The sequence below is a fragment of the Ursus maritimus genome, unplaced genomic scaffold (genome assembly GCF_017311325.1).
Source record: "Ursus maritimus isolate PB19 unplaced genomic scaffold, ASM1731132v1 scaffold_15, whole genome shotgun sequence".
Classification (NCBI taxonomy): Eukaryota; Metazoa; Chordata; class Mammalia; order Carnivora; family Ursidae; genus Ursus; species Ursus maritimus.
This window is the reverse complement of record NW_024423897.1, coordinates 51,192,656-51,209,711: the sequence shown is the minus strand read 5'-3', so window position 1 is coordinate 51,209,711 and position 17,056 is coordinate 51,192,656. Positions and strand designations below refer to the sequence as shown.

Genomic DNA, 17,056 nt, shown 5'->3' with positions numbered 1-17,056 from the left:
GGGCCTGCGCCTCGGCCGGGACCAGGAGCCGGAGTCCCGAAAAGGCGCGCTGCCCCTTTAAAAGGCCGCGCATCTCCGGGCCGGCCTTCCTCCCCGGGGCTCCAGCTGTGATTGACGCTGGGCGGCGAGAGGAGGCGCCTGGCGCTAACAAAAGTCCGGCCCGCGGGCGAGCAGCGCCGGGCCGCGAGTCACTGCTCGCTCGGGGCACCCGCAACAAGTGGCCGCCGCGCCCTCCCCGGGGAAGCCGCGGGCGCGCAGGGGCGCCGGGAGGAGGCTGCCGAGCCGGGGAGCCCCGGCCGCCCGCGCGGTTCAGCCCCACCGCAGAGGGATCGGGGCGGGCGGATGGGGACCCGGCGGCGGCGGCGCGGCGAGCCTCTGGGCGGCCCCGGGGCGCGGGCTCTCCGCCGCGCTGCGCCCGCTGGCCCGGAACGCGGATTCTAAGAGCGGCGGCTGCCCCCGGCCCCACCCGGAGCCATCGGGGGTGCCCGGCGGGGACAGAGCGCCCCCTCCCACTGGAGTGCAGGGGCCGCCCCCAGTCGGAGCCCGGCCCCGGAGCGTGGGGTATGCGCAGCTAACGGTCCCGTCGGGCGGGCTTTCCTCTGGTGGAGCGCGCAGGCGGTGCGCCCCAGCTATGGAGTGTCCGGGGAGACGGCGGGCATGACGGCGGCAGGATGGGCGCGAACAATGGCAAACAGTACGGCAGTGAGGGTGAGTGGGCCGCCCGTCCTCAGACTCCCGGATCGCGCCCCCCTCCCCTCCCCCTCGCCCTCCCGTCTGGGAAGGAAGGTTCTCGCACGCTACCGTGGCGCACCCCCCATTTGGCACCGTGTCGGGGCCGTCACCTTCCCCTGTGGCACTGAGTGCTGAAGTGCCCCGAGGATGCTTTCCCACCGTGAGGGTCTCATTAAGCAACTTCCCAGGTTGTCTTTGGAACGGCTCAAGTTGCCTTTCTGCCGTATTTTGAGCACATGTGCCTCAACTTTCCTTCCCTAAGCATCTGGGGTTTATGATGATGGTTTGGCAGATGGCGGAAGACGTTTTTGAAAAATAATGCTGTGAAAACTTTCCCAGGCCTTTGTGCTCCAGTCCCCTGGACTCTCCTGTAGCAGGAACAACTTCTGGAAGAAGAAGTTAAGTTTCCATTCTCTGCTCAGCGCCCCTGAGCTGACAGCTTCGTGAAACACCACCTATGGGCCTCGGGAGGCGAGGAGTGGCCGGGGGCTTTGTCTGGGCTCTCTAGGGGCTCAAGACGGGCAAAGGACCATCTGTTACGTGGGGCTGGAAATTGCACAGAAATATTGCCTGTCAAGTGGGAACTTGGAAGTTGGAGAAACTTTAAACTCCACCTACTCCTAAAAGGATGATGGATGTGTGGGTTGGCTTCTCCCTCGCTCCTCCTCCTCTTTGCATAAAACTGTGGTATTGTAACCTAGCTGATAAGCAGCTTGCCCCCGATAGGCATCCTGCATTGTCTTTTTCCGGGGTTCAAAAGTTAGGAAGGTTTGTCTTTCTTGAACTTGGCTGGAGGAGAGTGGAAGAGACGGGGTTGCTTTTATAGCCCGCCCCCAGAGGACAGGCGGTTACAAACGGGGTCCAGCGCCTGCAGACTGGTAGGAATGCAGAATGGCTATTCAGCATGTGGTGTTAGGGAAACTCCTATCCTCCTGTTCAGAACTTTGAGGTGTGGCCACAGAACGTGGATGTCTCTCCCCGTGTTTGTGTCTGTGTTCGTTCTCAGCACCTTGGTGAAATTACAGCAGGAATCGACCTTAAAAAACCGTTTCCATAAGAACCTTTTGTTTAAATCATTCTTTTCCAGATCACTATGTTTTGAATTCCATATACATATAATCTCCTTATTCTGGGCAGTTTCGTGAGAGAGATTTTTGTGTGTGTGTGTGTGTGATTTCATTAAAAAAAAAAAGTTAAACGGTTGTCTTTTTAGATAACACATGTGAAAATACGCCAACAAAGATTATTGGAGAATCTTGGACACTCCCCAGAACTTCTCAATGTTTTAAAACTTGTGGAAAACTGAAAGATTAAGCCTTCTTACTCTGAATATTAAAAAGCTAGCAGGGAGTAAAGTGTGTGCTTGTCAATTGTGGGTGTGTATACATTTTGATACTTGAAGATTGGGGGGGGAAGGGACACCCCAAGAGGTAAATGGAGTCAGGGCCCTGCGTTCTTGAATGAAACCCCTCCAACACTCCTCTTAATCCTCTGCAACTTGTTCTTATATCCCACTGTTCTGGTATAGTACCGTGTGTGGTGTATGACGACTTCCTGTCTGAACAGCAGAGTTTTCAACCCTTGGGAGAGAAAAGGAGAGACAGAGAACTAATGATCTCCAGCTGTTATCCGTAAATGCTACCTCTGCATTTTCACTTCAGCTGAAGTGAAATTTTACTGGGATCAGATTTAGATACACTGTGGAACTTTTTATAGGGAAAACCTCTTGGGCTCAGCTGATTCAAGGGAACCAATAGGAAGCTTTGGGTGGTAACTGAGTTTTGGCTGGAGGGATACATTGTGTTTCGTGTTCAACTCTCTTCAAATGCTGGGAGATTCCTCTGTGATCAGCAAGGAAAAAATAGAGAAGTAGAAGGAACGTGACCTTAAAAAAAAAAAACCTCTTCTCCTCCATCCCCCCCAGTTACATTGGACTTCTCCTAAATAGGGTTATAACATGTACAGTTGACCCTTGAACAGTGTGGGGTTTAGGGGACCAGCTCCTGTGCAGTTGAAACTCTCAGTATAACTTTTGATGCCCCCAAAACTTAGCACCTAATATCTTACTGTTGGCCAGAAGCCTTACTGATAGCATAGACAGTTGATTAACACATATTTTGCATGTTATATGTATTATATGCTGTACTTACAATAAAGTAAGCTAGAGAAAAGAAAATGTTATTAAGAAAATCATAAGGAAGAGAAAAAAGATTTGCAATCCTGTACTGTCTTTTTAAAGAAATTTACATGTAAGTGAACCTACACAGTTCAAACCTGGGTTGCTCAAGGGTCAACTGTAACTGGCAATGGTCAACTTTGTTACAGTGTGTTACTAGATGGCCAAATATATGCAAATAAGCGCGTTGGAATTCAATGTGTCAGTGCTGTCTTTCTTATCTAAAATGTCAAATTTCAAAGAACGTGAAATCGACCCTTCAACATAGTATTACTATTAAGAAGACTGAGAATTAAGACAGTCTTAGTAGATTTGGTACAGTATAGGTATGGTTTGAAATTAAGATTTATTTCAAACCATACCTAAATTGTACTCAAGGGGGGAAATTATTAGTGGATGCATATCCATTGAATGCAGTGAGAGACCGCTCCACTCTAAAACATAGGGGTTTTTGTAGACTTTAACTATCTGCTCTTTAAGTATATTTTAGAGTTGACGCCATGATGTAAATGCAAACTGCCTTAATTTTGCAAATAGTGTTGAACTATTGGAATGTTTAAAACTTCAGTATTTCATATATAATCTTACATGCTCTTGCTCCTGGAAAACACCTTTTTCCTTAAAACAACAAAAATTCTTCCTGAGGCTTTCCTTAGCAGGTGCAGCAAGAGCAGAGATTTCCTATTCTGTGTACTCCAAGGACCAGTGACAGCCGCGTCACCTTGGAGCTCGTTAAAAATGCAGAATCTTGGGTTCTTCTTGGAACCGAATCATTTATCATGCACGTGTTAAAATTTGGGGAAGTTCTTGTGTTGAGCAGAGAACATTAATTTGGGAGTCTGTAAATTTGAGTCCGATTTCCATTTAGCTGCCGTGACCTTGCTCAGTTCTCCTGAAATCAAAAAAGACCTGAAGTCTTTCTTCTCTAGAGTGAGGAGAATTCCTTATTGATATTATCTACCAAGATCTAATTCTTGAGCGCACAGCCATTCATTTTATTTTGCTCTTTTAATGCCTTAATGGACCACTTAACAGAGATTAGCCTTGGAAGGTATGTTATAATAAATAGGGAAGTTAAGACTGTTATTGCCATGAAATCCATAAGTGCCCCTCCCCCATTTTGTCATCCCCTTTTCCCTCATCTCTGTCTTCCTCACTTACTCCCTTCTCCTCTCCTAATTCAACCAGTCCTGAAATCCTGCTTTTCTCCCTAAATTCAAGGTATGGCTAAATAATGGGTGTTACCAAAGTGTTTTGTTTTCCTAAATACCTAGTGCCTATTCAGGTTAATGATTTAATTTGTAGCCCCCCCCCGCCCCCCCACTGCCAACTTGGAGTTTGCTCCAGGAAGTTACCATACCATTCCTGATCTTTAGATTTCGAGAAACATAAACGAATATCTAAATGATTAGTATGTCCTGGTAAATTCATTTATGGAGGAGGTCTGTTGTTTTCTCTTTATTTTCTTCAATAAGGTATAATTTTCAGCCTGTGTGTAGAAATCTGGAGAATGAGTTGGAGTGAAGCAAAACCATTATGACCATTAGCTTTGACTCCAGTTAAGCCAAATAAACAAATGTTCAAGTAGGAAGAGGCAGGCTGCTTTCCCTGCCTTTTAAGGTGTGTGTGTGTGTGGGGGGGCTTACCCTCACTCAGTGGTTTCATTGTTATGTTTATTCTACTCCAGCAGGTCAGGGGTATTGTACACACAGTTAACAACTCCTTTGCAAAATCCTGGGTGTTGAATTGGAGCTGATGAGGCCGGTATTGATGGGGTTTGACCCGTGGTGGCTCTGCTGCTCCAACCGGTGCCCTTGGCCCCTTTCACCATGTCAGACCCGTGCTGTCAGACAAGGAGAGCCAGTTACCTGGACACTAAATCATCACTAATCCATCACTACCTTGGGAAACATATCTTGGAATAATAATAATAATAATAATAATAATAATAATAATAATAAAGGCAGCTAATGTTTATTGAAAGCTTACTATGTCCACCCATTATTCTAAGCCATAGACATACACGGACTCATGTAATCCTCATGACAGTTCTAAAGGCAGGCACGCCTAAGGTCCTCATTTTACCAGTGGAAAAACAGGGGCAGAGAGGATGATCATTTCTCCAGGTCCTACAGCTAGTACAGTGGAGTTGGGGCTCAGGGCCAAGTCTGTCTAAGCTCAGAGTCAGTTGTTCCTTCATTCAACTAATGTATGTTGACTTCTTATTTCTTACTCTGTGCCTGGAACTCTTCTAGACAGTTGGGATGCATCAGTGAACAGATTAAGATCCTGTACTTGTCACTCTTATCTTCGTGTGTGTGTGTGTGTGTGTGTGTGTGTGTGTGTGTGTTGGGATGGGCAGGAAGTGGAACAATTAACAAGTGTACATACACACACACACAGCAGTTCAGTAAACCAGGTGATACATTCTAAGGGACTGATGTCTCTGAATTAAAAAAATAATCAAATTATTGGGGATTGGGAGAAAGAGGGTGTTGCAATTTTAGTTAGAATAGTCACTGTTGACCTTATTGAAAAGTTGGCATTTAGACCAGGACTGAAAGGAAGTGGAAGATTGATCCTTGAGGGTCCAGGCGGCATATTGTCAGTTATTTGGACCCACCATGTTATGCCAAGGGGAATACTCTTTACGCTGGGGAGCAGAAGTCCTCCTTTGATGCAAGCGTCACATCACTAGTCTTCTATCCACAGCTACTGTGGAACAGAGTCAGTCTGGGTCACTGGGCATTTTTTTTCTTTCTTTCTTTTTTGCCTAGAGTCTTTGCAAATATCTTTTATCTAATTATATCAGATATTTTGTGACCGCTTTTGGGGGGGGGGGGAAGCCTAGGACCTGCTCTTCATGCTGCGAAAACTGGGTATTGATTGCCTCACTGGTTATGTAGAGATAACTCCAAAGATCTCCGTAATTCTTAGATAGAAGTAGGTCTTCAGAAGATAAACCATACTGATTCCACTATTTGGTTCAAATCAAAGCATTAGCACACCTAATAAGACCATCTTTGATCTGACAGAAGGTATTTTTAGGGATTTGGGGAATCTTTTGCACATTTAAAACGGGAAAGCAAAGAGAGGGAACTTTTCTTTTCCTTTAGGAATCAACTCACACTAAAATGAATTCTGGATTGATTTTGAGTAATTAATAATAACTTTAGCCCTTAGTCTTTATCTACTGGTGTCTCTTTAGGTGTTAAAAAATATTCCCCCACTTTCCCTGGGGGAATTAATTCTCTTTCTCTCTCTTGGCATCTATTATATGCATGTGTTTATGTCTATTTAGATATATTTAGGTATTAATTAGAAAAACCTGGGGCTCCTGGGTGGCTCAGTGAGTTACATGTCTGACTCTCGATTTCGGCTCAGGTAATGATCTCAGGGTCCTGGGATCCAGCCCAGCCTTGGGCTCCTTGCTCAGCAGGGATTCTGCTTGAGATTCTCTCTCTCTGCTTTTCCCTCTTGTTCCCCCTGCTCCTACTCTCTCTCATATAAAAAATCTTAAAAGAAAAGAAAAATCTACTGATTTTATTTTCCTTCCTTCTGTGAACATAACCTCCAGCACCAAAAATTGGGTTTGATAAATGACTTGTGCCTATTTTCAGTGTAGTGAAGGACACTGACTCTACCTATAGCGTTTACTGTTACTTTTATTATTGCCCTAAGACCCTTAGTCATGCTGATGTCGAATGCCTCGAAAAAATGTTTTAACTTTGGGTGTAAGACTTTTAATCAGTATTATTGGTTAGTGATACTTAATCAGAAGCTGCAAATGAACTAGAACCACACAAAGGCAGCATCTTCCTGAGAAGCTCTCATAACACTCTTGTTCGGCGCCATATTTACTGAGTGAGACAGAACAGCAGGTCTTCCGTGTAGTGACCGAGTCCCGGTCTTTTCTAGAATGTAGCTCTTTTCAGGTTTGGTTTGGTTTGGTTCTAGGTACAGAAATTTAGAACTCTTCTTCCACCTAATCATTGCATTCCATCTCCAGATAGAATAGATTTGCCCTAAGGAAGTTCAGTATCTGAGCAGTGAGGCAGGGAGACGTGTATTTTAGAACAGGAGAGAAGTCCTGATTCCAGGAACCCTACTTCTCCAGTGTGCTAGGTGTGGATGTAAGTGGTGAGGGGGAAATGTGAATAAGAATGGAGTTACTCTCTAAACAATGACCACTCTGGACAGGTTCTGCACTTCCCGAAAAATCTAAAGGTTGTTTCTAAGGCAAGAGCAACAAGCAGGTAAGTGAATGAGCAGTAGCTTAGACCCTTGGGAGAAACTAAATGTTTGGTTAAGAGACGTTCCCTAGGTGTTCCCGAAAATCCTCAGGTTCTGTTTCCCATGTGGTTTATCTCCTGGGAGGTGATTCCTGTGGGTTCTGTCGGTGAGGACCTCGGAATGTTTCAGAGAAAGGGCAGGAGTGTCTGACCAGCCTGGGTCCGTCCCCGGCGTGCTCACTGCCACAGAGGAGAAAGGGAACCCTTGGGGAGATGCTTCTACAATGTGCTAGTTCATAGCCCAAACACAGGCAACTGTAAACTTCTGACATGAATAATCATTAACCATCTCTGCATTTTCCTCGGTAATGAAATATAAACACATGGCTAACATTTTCCCCGTTCCATGGTTGAGGAAGTGTAGACTGTTTCTGGAGCCGTAAATCTCTATTAGGCCATGCATTAGATGTGCTCATTCTATCAATTCCTATTTAAATTTGAAACCAGTAACAAAATGAAAAACAGTTGTTAACACTGCATGAACTCATAATTGTAACGTTAGAAGCCTTGAGCAATGTGTAGAAATGTTATTAAAACATTTTTTGTTTGCTACCCTTTCTGTGGTAAATTCCTTTGCAGCATTTTTCAAGCAGATGTAGCAGTGGAAAGTGAATCAAAATTTCTAGAGAAAAATTTCAGGAATTTTTCTTGTCCTTGTGGATTGACCTTCTGGCTGTAAGTAACCCACTTCTTGGCAGGGTGGACAAGTCAGGAAAAGGCTACTTATGTGTGCCGTGGAACCTGTTGGCCCAATTGAGTATTTGAGTCAAATCGTGCTAGCATCTAGGTTAAGTCTGAGAGGAAGACCAGGTCTGACATATTCCAACTGTCAGAGGTAGCTAAGCGCCCAGGAAGGAGGAGCAGGTAGGAGACTGAGCGCAAAGTAGAAGAAGGAACCCAAGTACAAGGAGAGGGAAAGGAACAAATTCAGAGAGAGTGGGAATTAGGGCACTGATAGCCTCTTAATGTAAAGAACAGGATCAGTGGTCCATTCAACTCTGTTTTCTTAAAAATGTCTTGGCTCATGGAACAAAAGTGATTTTCATAGATATTAATATTACTAAGTTTATCATATTTTTGGTCATTTAATAATTAATTACTGAGCGCTCACTAGGTGCGACTTCCCCCTCCGAGCACTTTACACACTCTCGTTCTTGTAGTTCATGGCAGCCAGACACGTGGGTGCTGATGACCCCATTTTACAGCTGCGAACACGGAAGCTGAGAGGCTGGCCCGTTCCCAGGGCACACAGCTGGTGAGTGGCCTGGGCACGCCTGCAGTCCCTTGGTGGCACTGGAGTCCATGCCCCTTCCCACTGTGCCCATGACCTCCTCTTTCCTGATCCTTGCAGGTGCAGCCGAAATTTTTCCCAATCTTTGTTTTGTTTGTGTGTCTCAAAGAATTGCAGTGGCCAAGAAGCAGCCCCTAAAGACAAATGGTGACAGTTTTAGGGATTAGGAGATCAAAAATAGAAGATGTTTTTAGCAGGAAACTCTCAACTCATTTTACCTGGCTCCCCAGGGCCCGATTCCCTGCTCATTAGGCAACAATCTGCTGACAAACTGGCCGGCTAACTAGGGTCTATAATAACGGCAGCACGTGAACTAATTAGCATATTCTTTAGAGTCTGTGGAGTGTAAAGTAGAGCCGAAAGGCTGTCCTCCTGATTCTCCAGAGCCCTATGTACGTTTCAGTGGTCTTTGTGCTGGCATAGCCCTTACCTGGGATAGTTTCGGCACCTGCTCACAAACGAAGGCTGATGGAGGACTAAGAAAGGTACACACATTTTCTTTCCTCCCTAAATAGTTGATGTGTTATATCTTATATTTCCCTCTGGTTTCAAAACCAAGGATTTGAAACAGCTGTTAATATGGGGAATTACTCCAATATGTACTTGAGAATTTGCCCTTCTCTTTTGCCAGCTCCTGGGAGACTTCTCCATAAGTATGTCTATGCAATTGCTTTGGAAACTATAAAGCGTTTCAGACATTAATCTTATTTATCATCACAGGAACTGTGGGAGGGATGTCCGTCATTTTCCCCAGTTTATAGGTGAGGAAACCGAGGCCTTGGCAGAGTAAGTGACTTGCCTCGATTTTACACTGAAGATTAGGTGAGGTCATTTTGATTCTAAATTTAGTACACTTTCCGCAGTACCGTCACTTTCCCTTAAGTGCTACAGGAAACAATATAATCATCCTGGAGGAAAAGTTATCGCCGGGCATTCTTGACACTATTTTAAATTGCTTGCACCCCAGGATGAAAATGGGGATCTGTAAGCATCCATCTTTTAGTCTCCTTTGCAGCAGGGAAGCCCGGCTTCCTAGTGGTCATCTCCGGCCACGGCGTGGGGCCGTGGCACCCATGGGAACAGCCTCGTGGTGATAAGATGATCATAAAGAGAATGCAGAGGGAGTTGTGAGATAAATGTTCACAATGAGATGACATTATTGGTTAGAGAGGACTTGCTAGTTCATAAAACTCAGCCAGGGCTTTGAGGGACGTTTGCCTCCTCTGAAGACGTCTGCCGGGGATGCTTTAGAGAAAGTTGTGTCACTGCCTGGGAGATCAGAGAATCACGTCTGAAACTGGGGACCCTGGGAATCACGGGATTCCTGATTCTCTTCCATCTTCTGTGTCCTTTGCTGTCGAAGAACCACGTTTCCCAGAGGCCTTTGGACGTGCGGAGGGCCTGGGGCAGGTCTTTCAGGATGAGTTGATATCAAGTCACCAAGGTTCTGTCATTGTGATAGGAAGTCACCTCATTCATTTAGTTTTTAATTGCTTTACTTTCTGTTCACGGTCTTCTAGTTTAATCTCAATTTTTTTCTAGTTCCTGTTCCTTCGTATGTGTTCATTGTTCATCCTGCACGTGCCCACCCTGATGGGACCGTAGCTGCTCATGTAGGAGGTTCACGATACATTATTTGTTACATAATTAAATGAACATGAATCTGTAGCCATGGTCTTTGTTGGATCTAAGAAAAGCTTATGAAACCTCGTATTTTCAGTGAGTATTTCTTAGACTTGGACATTCTGACTCTAAAAAAAAAGTTTTTCTGGACATACACTTTCTTCTGAGGATATTCTAACTTGGACCTTTATTTTTAACAATGTAGTTCCATCTTATGGGTGAAAATAGTTTAACTTGTGTATTTAAGGAATGATGAAATGTGTATTTTTTAGTATTGCTGAAGATAATTGTTGAAGGCTTTTCAGTTTCACTGTAGTATTGTCATCTTAACCATTTTCAATGATTAGTATCGAGTGGAACACTACGGTGTATTTATTGAAAAGTATATTGTTTGGTAATATTTGCTTAAACTGACTTGGAAATTCATTTTATGTGACAGTTTAAGCAAACTGTTAACCTAGAAAACATTTCTAAAATTTGATCTTTAAATTAATAAACCATCCCTTTGGCTCTGTGTTCTCTAGATTAAACTTTCCTAGGGTTATGAATCTTTTTAAATTCATTTATTGATCTACTTCGTGCTGAGTAGATGTGTTTTTATTTTGTGTCTCTTTTTCTCCTTTTTATTATACAAAATAGAAAAGTCATTATGTGTGTCTAATGTGATTGGAATGACTTCTAGATCCTCTGCTTCTGGCTTCCCCTATTACTAAATCAGAAGTGAAATAATCAGTTTGAGAAAAAAAAAAACCATTATTGAGCTGTGTGTGGTATATGGATATGTACGTGTACTTGAAACTATGAACAATTCTTTTCTATCAATTTAACGAAATCTATTCTTCTTCACACCTTTTTTTTTCTGTAAGTGGAGAGAAATACATATCCTATAAGGAATTTAAGAAACATAATTAAAATTAAAATGTCATGTGTTTCTTTAATATTATGGTATGTTAGAGGAACAGCTTCCAACAAAAGGTCACCATAAGAATCAAGCTAAAGAAGAAGCAAATAGTCCAACACATGAGCTTTTTGAGATGGAACTTGGGCTGAAGGTGGCCATATAGAAATGGTTCCGTGACATCATATCCACTTGGAACTGTATGTTTAAGTTTGTTTACCTGAATGAATGTGTGTTCGGCTCAGATGAGTGGATATAATATCTCATTGGTGGGAATTTTACGTGGCATGCCACTGAGCCTGGCTGACATTTGTTTTGAAGTGGCAGAGTGTAAATTCAGAATCATAGGCGACATTCATGTGTTCATTTTTTGTTTTTTTTTCTTTTTTTTAATTTTTAAGATCAATAGCTACTCCATTGGTTGGAAAGATTTGTGTAGCCCCGTTTGGACAATATATATTGTGTAGACTGGTATGAAAGTGAATTTCAAGACATGACATTTCTGTCCTGAACTCTTACTCTTCACATTTTATTTTGTATCCACTCTGCTTATTTAATTATATTTTAATAATTTTCTCTATCTTCTATCTCTCTTGAAAGGCCTCTCCTGTTGATTATCCTGTGAGTTTGTTTTGAGACACAGTGTCTCCTTGGGGAGTCTTTCTCCACTCCTAAAGCCGTAACAACATGAACTAAACAATAAAAAGCCAATTCCCTCCCCTTGGTTGTGCTTCAAATAGTCATTTCTTTGATACGGGCTAATAAAAACAGGAAAAGGATCATTTTTAAATTCTTTGGTTGGGGTTGCTTTACTTCCAATAAGGAAAATTGCCTCACAAGGGGGAGCATGGGTAATAAAGACACAAGTAACTGAGTAATTGTGTTCAGTCTAATGTCAGAATCCCCAGGCTGCTGCCTGCAAATCTGATTTAATCTAGGGATTGCTGTGTGTCCACTGTGGTGTGTAGATTGGAGTTTGCTGCTGCTACTGATGTCTCTTTGCAGTTACTGAAGATGAATTTCAGATGCTACTGGAGATTTTTGATATGGGCGGGTTCTTTTTTCCTTAGTAATGTTTGTAAGTTAACAAAAGGGCTTTGGATGTTGGCCAAGAATGAAGTATGGAATACAGTCATGGATACTGTAATGGTGGGAGTGACCGTCCTGATCCTTACAAACAGAGAGAGGCACAAAGAAATGAACCGGCTTTGCCAAAGTCATGCAGATAGCAAGGCGGTAGGACACTCACATTGATTTTCTTAGTCCGGCTGTTTCTTTTTAATCCATTTCTTTCTTCCTCACCATGCTGCATGCCCTTTTCTTCTTACTTCAAGACAGCTGGAGGTGAATGTCCTGTCTGCTCTACCTCCCTGCCCTGTAGCCCCTGTGGTACTGGCCCTCTCAGACCCTCGGCTCACAGAGTGTTGGCACTGATGTCGCATAGCCCAGTGCCTCTCTAGAAATTATTGTCACCTAAGGCAAAGGAGCAGCCCCCATTGCATGACTAATTGAGGTGGGGATACCATTTGGGAGAACTTGGAAGGGCCCTCTGAGGTCCAAGGTCCCCATGCACTTGGCTGAGACCGGTGTTGCAGCTTAATGGCACACAGACCAACAGGCATCTGTGCAGTCTGCCGTCTTTGCCTTTCCCAAGCGTGATCCCAAGGGTATTCCCAAGAAACTGCACGGAAAATCAGCACAGAGGCTGTTTACCAGGCAACTCAATATAAGAAAATGGGGAAGCTGGAATGGGATTGCATGCTGGCAGTGGTCAAGGGCAGGATGGCACTGCTGGGAAGATCATCTTCCTGGGACCCCGATGGTCCTTCCAGGGGAGTCTCCAGCTGAGAGGTAAGAGACTGGCACCCGTTTTCTGCTTGGGGACCTAGGCTCCTCCTTTCACTGTATAGATTAGGAAAGCAAGCCCCATCCCCTAAAGTGACTTGACCAGTAGCACATAGCTAGTTGGCAAAAGAGCAAAAACAAGCTTATAGTACCTGTCTGCTGCTGTTGGTGCTGTTTTTGAAGAGCCATTTTGGAATTTGTTCCGAGCCGTTCTGCTGCTATAACTCAGAGTTGACTGCAGATGGGTCTAGAGACCATTCATCTCTCTGATCCATGTGTTCAGCTCTGGCACTGAAATCAGACATCTCAATAATTCCTGCGTGGCCTTATTTTGCTGATGGTCTACTATTCTTTGACGAGTGATCACTGAAGCTCACCACAGTTGGTAGTAGAATAGTGAAGAAGAAGTAGTGTGGTAGAAACAGATGGTCATAGTTGTTTTTGCCTGAAATCAGCATTTCGTGTTAACTGGCTATTAAGAGAATTGGGAAATTGGCAAGGCTTATTACATGATAGACCAGTGGCAAGTACACATTCATTAGACAGATGAAACATGCAGCAGTGGGTTGAAACAGTCATAAGCAAAATGAAGAATGACTACAAATTAATATGTAGTCTCATGATCATCCTAAATAGTTTATTAGTCATTTTATTATGCTCAAATACTATTCCATGGAGGTTATCAAACTATTATAAGCTCAGAGTCACTATGATCCTGAGAAATTTGGAAGTAATTGAAAAGCAAATTATTAGTTTATTATTATTGCTACTACAAGGATTCAGATTTTATATAGTTTCCCTGGCATAATTAACCAGCCATTCTTCCTGAAAACATTCTTTGACTCCCATTGTCTGTAAATTAAGTCACAATTTGTTTTCTTTGGTATTCAAGGCCCTATGTATGCTGTACTTTCTCTCAGGCTTTCTCTTCTGTATGCACTTCATACCTCAGACAAACTGGGAACCTCAATGTTCCCCAAACATATCATTTGTTTTCCAAGATTTGTGTCTTTTGTCATGCTGGTCCTTTTCTTCTGGGACTGTTCTTCCCAAATAATTACCTGTCAATGAAATTTTCTCTGATTTCCCTTAGATACATCTTTGGTTATAATGCTTAACCCCTTGCTGTGAGGAAACATGTCAGGTATTCCCAACCAGATTTACTCACTCTTCCTTCTGAACCACCATGGCGTTTTATTTGTATGGAATTCTTATGTCCTACTTTGCATTTAGCTGCTCTCTTCTCTCAAATTCAGTGAGTGTCTGTAGGTATCCCTGTACCCAATCTGTGCTAGGTAATGCGAGATTGAAAAGTACGAGAACTTGATCTTCACCTAAGCGGTCTGCAGTCTAGTGAATGGGACTTCAGAAAGTGCTAGAGGAGCCACGTATGGACAAACTAAAGCATGTGACGGAAGACACAGACCGGGCCGTGGTGACCCTCGGGGGGCGGGGGAATGTTCACAAGGACTTCGTATCTGAGAGGACCTAGGAAGATGAGTTAGGGCTTGCCAGGTGTGGCTGAGAAGGAAGTAGATGGAACAACAGAAGGTCAGACAAAGAGGTAGGGTCCAGCGGATGAGCTACAGGGCAGCAGAGCGTGAGCCGAGTTGAGCCTCACACCTGGACAGGTGGGCAGGTTTGCAGGGCCGTGAAAGCACTGAAGGTAGATCGCAGGAGGGGGCTGGCACTGAATGTTTGGTGATAGCAGCCTTGGACAGATTTAGAGATCACTGAGAAAGTCAATGGATTACTCTTCTCCACTTCTTGTGTTTGTTTCCATGTGAAGAGAGCATCATTAATATAACCCCTGCCTTGGAGAACTTACCTGGTTGGTAAATTTGGGAGAAATAAAGTCAACATCTGAGCTGCATTCTGTTTTCCTTTGAGAGGGAGCTGCCCTTGAGGGAGCAGCTTCTCTGGGGGGAAGCCTCTTGAATAGAATTCCATGAGTAGACTAGCTTTGGTCTCCTGCTTGCCAGCACTTGGGTTCAACATTATTAGCCACTTGGCTGTAGACCTAAAACCACAACCTCTGAATAGAGTTCCCAGAAATAAAGGTACTGTTTTTTTTCTCTGTCTGCCACTCCTTTTTTTTTTTTTTAATCATTAATTTAATTTGTTTTGGACCTGGATGGGACAAAGTGGTGCTATTCATTGAGCCCCATTGAGACCCTAAGAGTAGCGCACAGTGTGAGATGGGAAGAAGAGCTAAATGGGAGCAGGTGAAAACCTGAATTACAGCAGGAGTGTAATGATTGAAGAGGATGATGCGGGGTTCAGTAATGAAAAGAAGGTAGAATGAACAGGACTTGGTGACTAATGGGCTGAGGGGATAAGTGAGTTGGAAGATTCTAGAAGGACCCTGCCTTCTGGCTCGGTGGTTGCAGGCCACATTAGTTCATATACCTTCACTTTCTGATTGACCTGAGTTATCATTGAGTTGGCTCTTCATGCCAGGACAGTTAACCCGGCCTTCCATTTCTCCTAGGTCATTATCACCCAGGATGAGGGAGAATTTCTCAGGGACTGATACACTTGGACATTTGTCCATCTAAGCTGTTCATTCTTTTATTAATTCATTTAGCCAGCCGATATTTATGGATTTCCTTCTGTGTGTCAATACCCATCTTGCCTTGCCCGTGACATCCAGTGATGAATAAAACATTCGCTTGTCCTCTGCGAACTAACTCAGAGTCTAGTGAGCAAGCCAGAGACTCACAAGAGAGGGAGTGGGTGTGGGTGGTGCACGGTGCTGCTCAAACAGCTTTGGAGCCAAGCAGCCTGAGTTAGAATCGGGACCCTGCAGCTTGCAAGACAGGTGACCTCACCAGAGCCTTATTTTTAAGGTCGCCAAGTCAACATCTACCTCAAATGCTACTTCACACTTTCTAAATTCTCCTGATTTGGCCCAATAAACGAGTGGATTGGCTTTGAGTAAATTCTGCCAGAAACTTAGAAAATTGAAAAAAAAAGTTATTTTTGGAATTCATTTTTAAAACAGGAAATTCCTGTCTCTAGCTGGAAGGAGTTGTCACAGGAGCGACGTTAAGTTACGCTCTATTTCTCCCTCTTTTGGACAATCCCTTCGGAGTGCACTTGATGGAAGGAAGTTAGAATGTGGTTTATTTTTTGGTGAAGTTCTCATTTGTGAGTTCTCATTGCATCAGGGATCTGGAAAAGAGTCTGAGCTCTCTTATTATGATGGCAATTCTAGGCATTCCTAAGAAGTGGGGAAAGAAGGTGTTTGCAGCATTGAAAGACAGACCTGGTATTCATAGGGAATGACACGCTGATTTGTAGGTTTTCATGCCATTTCATACAAATATGGACTTCTTAATCTTCTAAAATTGGTGGGGAAAATCCCATTGTTTCCAGAGTCCTTGATTCAATGTAAAATACTCTTCACATATGCAAATTGTGTGTGTACACGTGTGTGTATCTATGCGTGTACCTAATTGTTCCTATTTTAGTGGTTACAAGATCAAACCGTATGCTCTCCACCAGATTCTGGCACATTTATTTGCTATGATTTTAGTTCGTCCCCCGATGCCCCACAGCACAGGAATTGGAAAAGGTAGCTGAATTAGAAGGTGGTACAGAAGTAGTGATCTGGGTTCCTAATGGGTAATACCTGCTTTATCTAAAATTACTGTTACTTAAGAACAAAAATGCCCCCGTTTTGTCCTGGAAGTTTGCTTTTTTCCATAAATGGAGAGAAACAACAGTCTCCTTCTGTAAAGAATTTAAGAAATACAATTGAAATTTAAGTATCATTTGTTTCTTTAATAGTATGGTGTCTGTCCTACAAGAGGATGTGTGATCTGCTCTCACTGATGTCAGAGTCCCCTGTGTTTTAAAGCAGGAAGGGACTCTAGCGATGACTTGGTCCAGTGCTCTCCTTTGGGGACCAACGAGAAGCTCGGTAGGGAATGTTTGAAAGGACTCAGGCAAAGTCCCGTATGAGATACGACAGCCAGCCAGGTGGCTCGTAGCACAACAGGCCTCGATGTCGGACTTCCTGGGTTTCAAACTGGCTCTCCAGTTATCAATTGGGTGATCTTGTGCAAGTTGCTTAACCTCTCCGTGCCTCAGTTTGTGCATCCAGAAAATGGAGTCAGTGGCAGTTTTCCCCTCTAAGAGTTGTCGTGGGTTACATTAGTAGATAGGAAGTCATAGTGCCTGGCACAACAAATTCT

General features: G+C 43.7%; 1 protein-coding gene across 1 annotated transcript in view; it reads left to right on the top strand.

Annotated features, from left to right (window-relative positions):
• The first annotated feature begins 503 nt into the window (after positions 1 to 503).
• FBXL7 (F-box and leucine rich repeat protein 7) overlaps positions 504 to 17,056 on the top strand; it is a 370,923-nt gene continuing 354,370 nt past the window's right edge. The window contains exon 1 of the mRNA XM_040630538.1: positions 504 to 708. Within this exon, the coding sequence (XP_040486472.1) occupies positions 672 to 708 (37 nt within the window). The 5' untranslated portion in view covers positions 504 to 671. The remainder of the gene's footprint in view (positions 709 to 17,056) is intronic.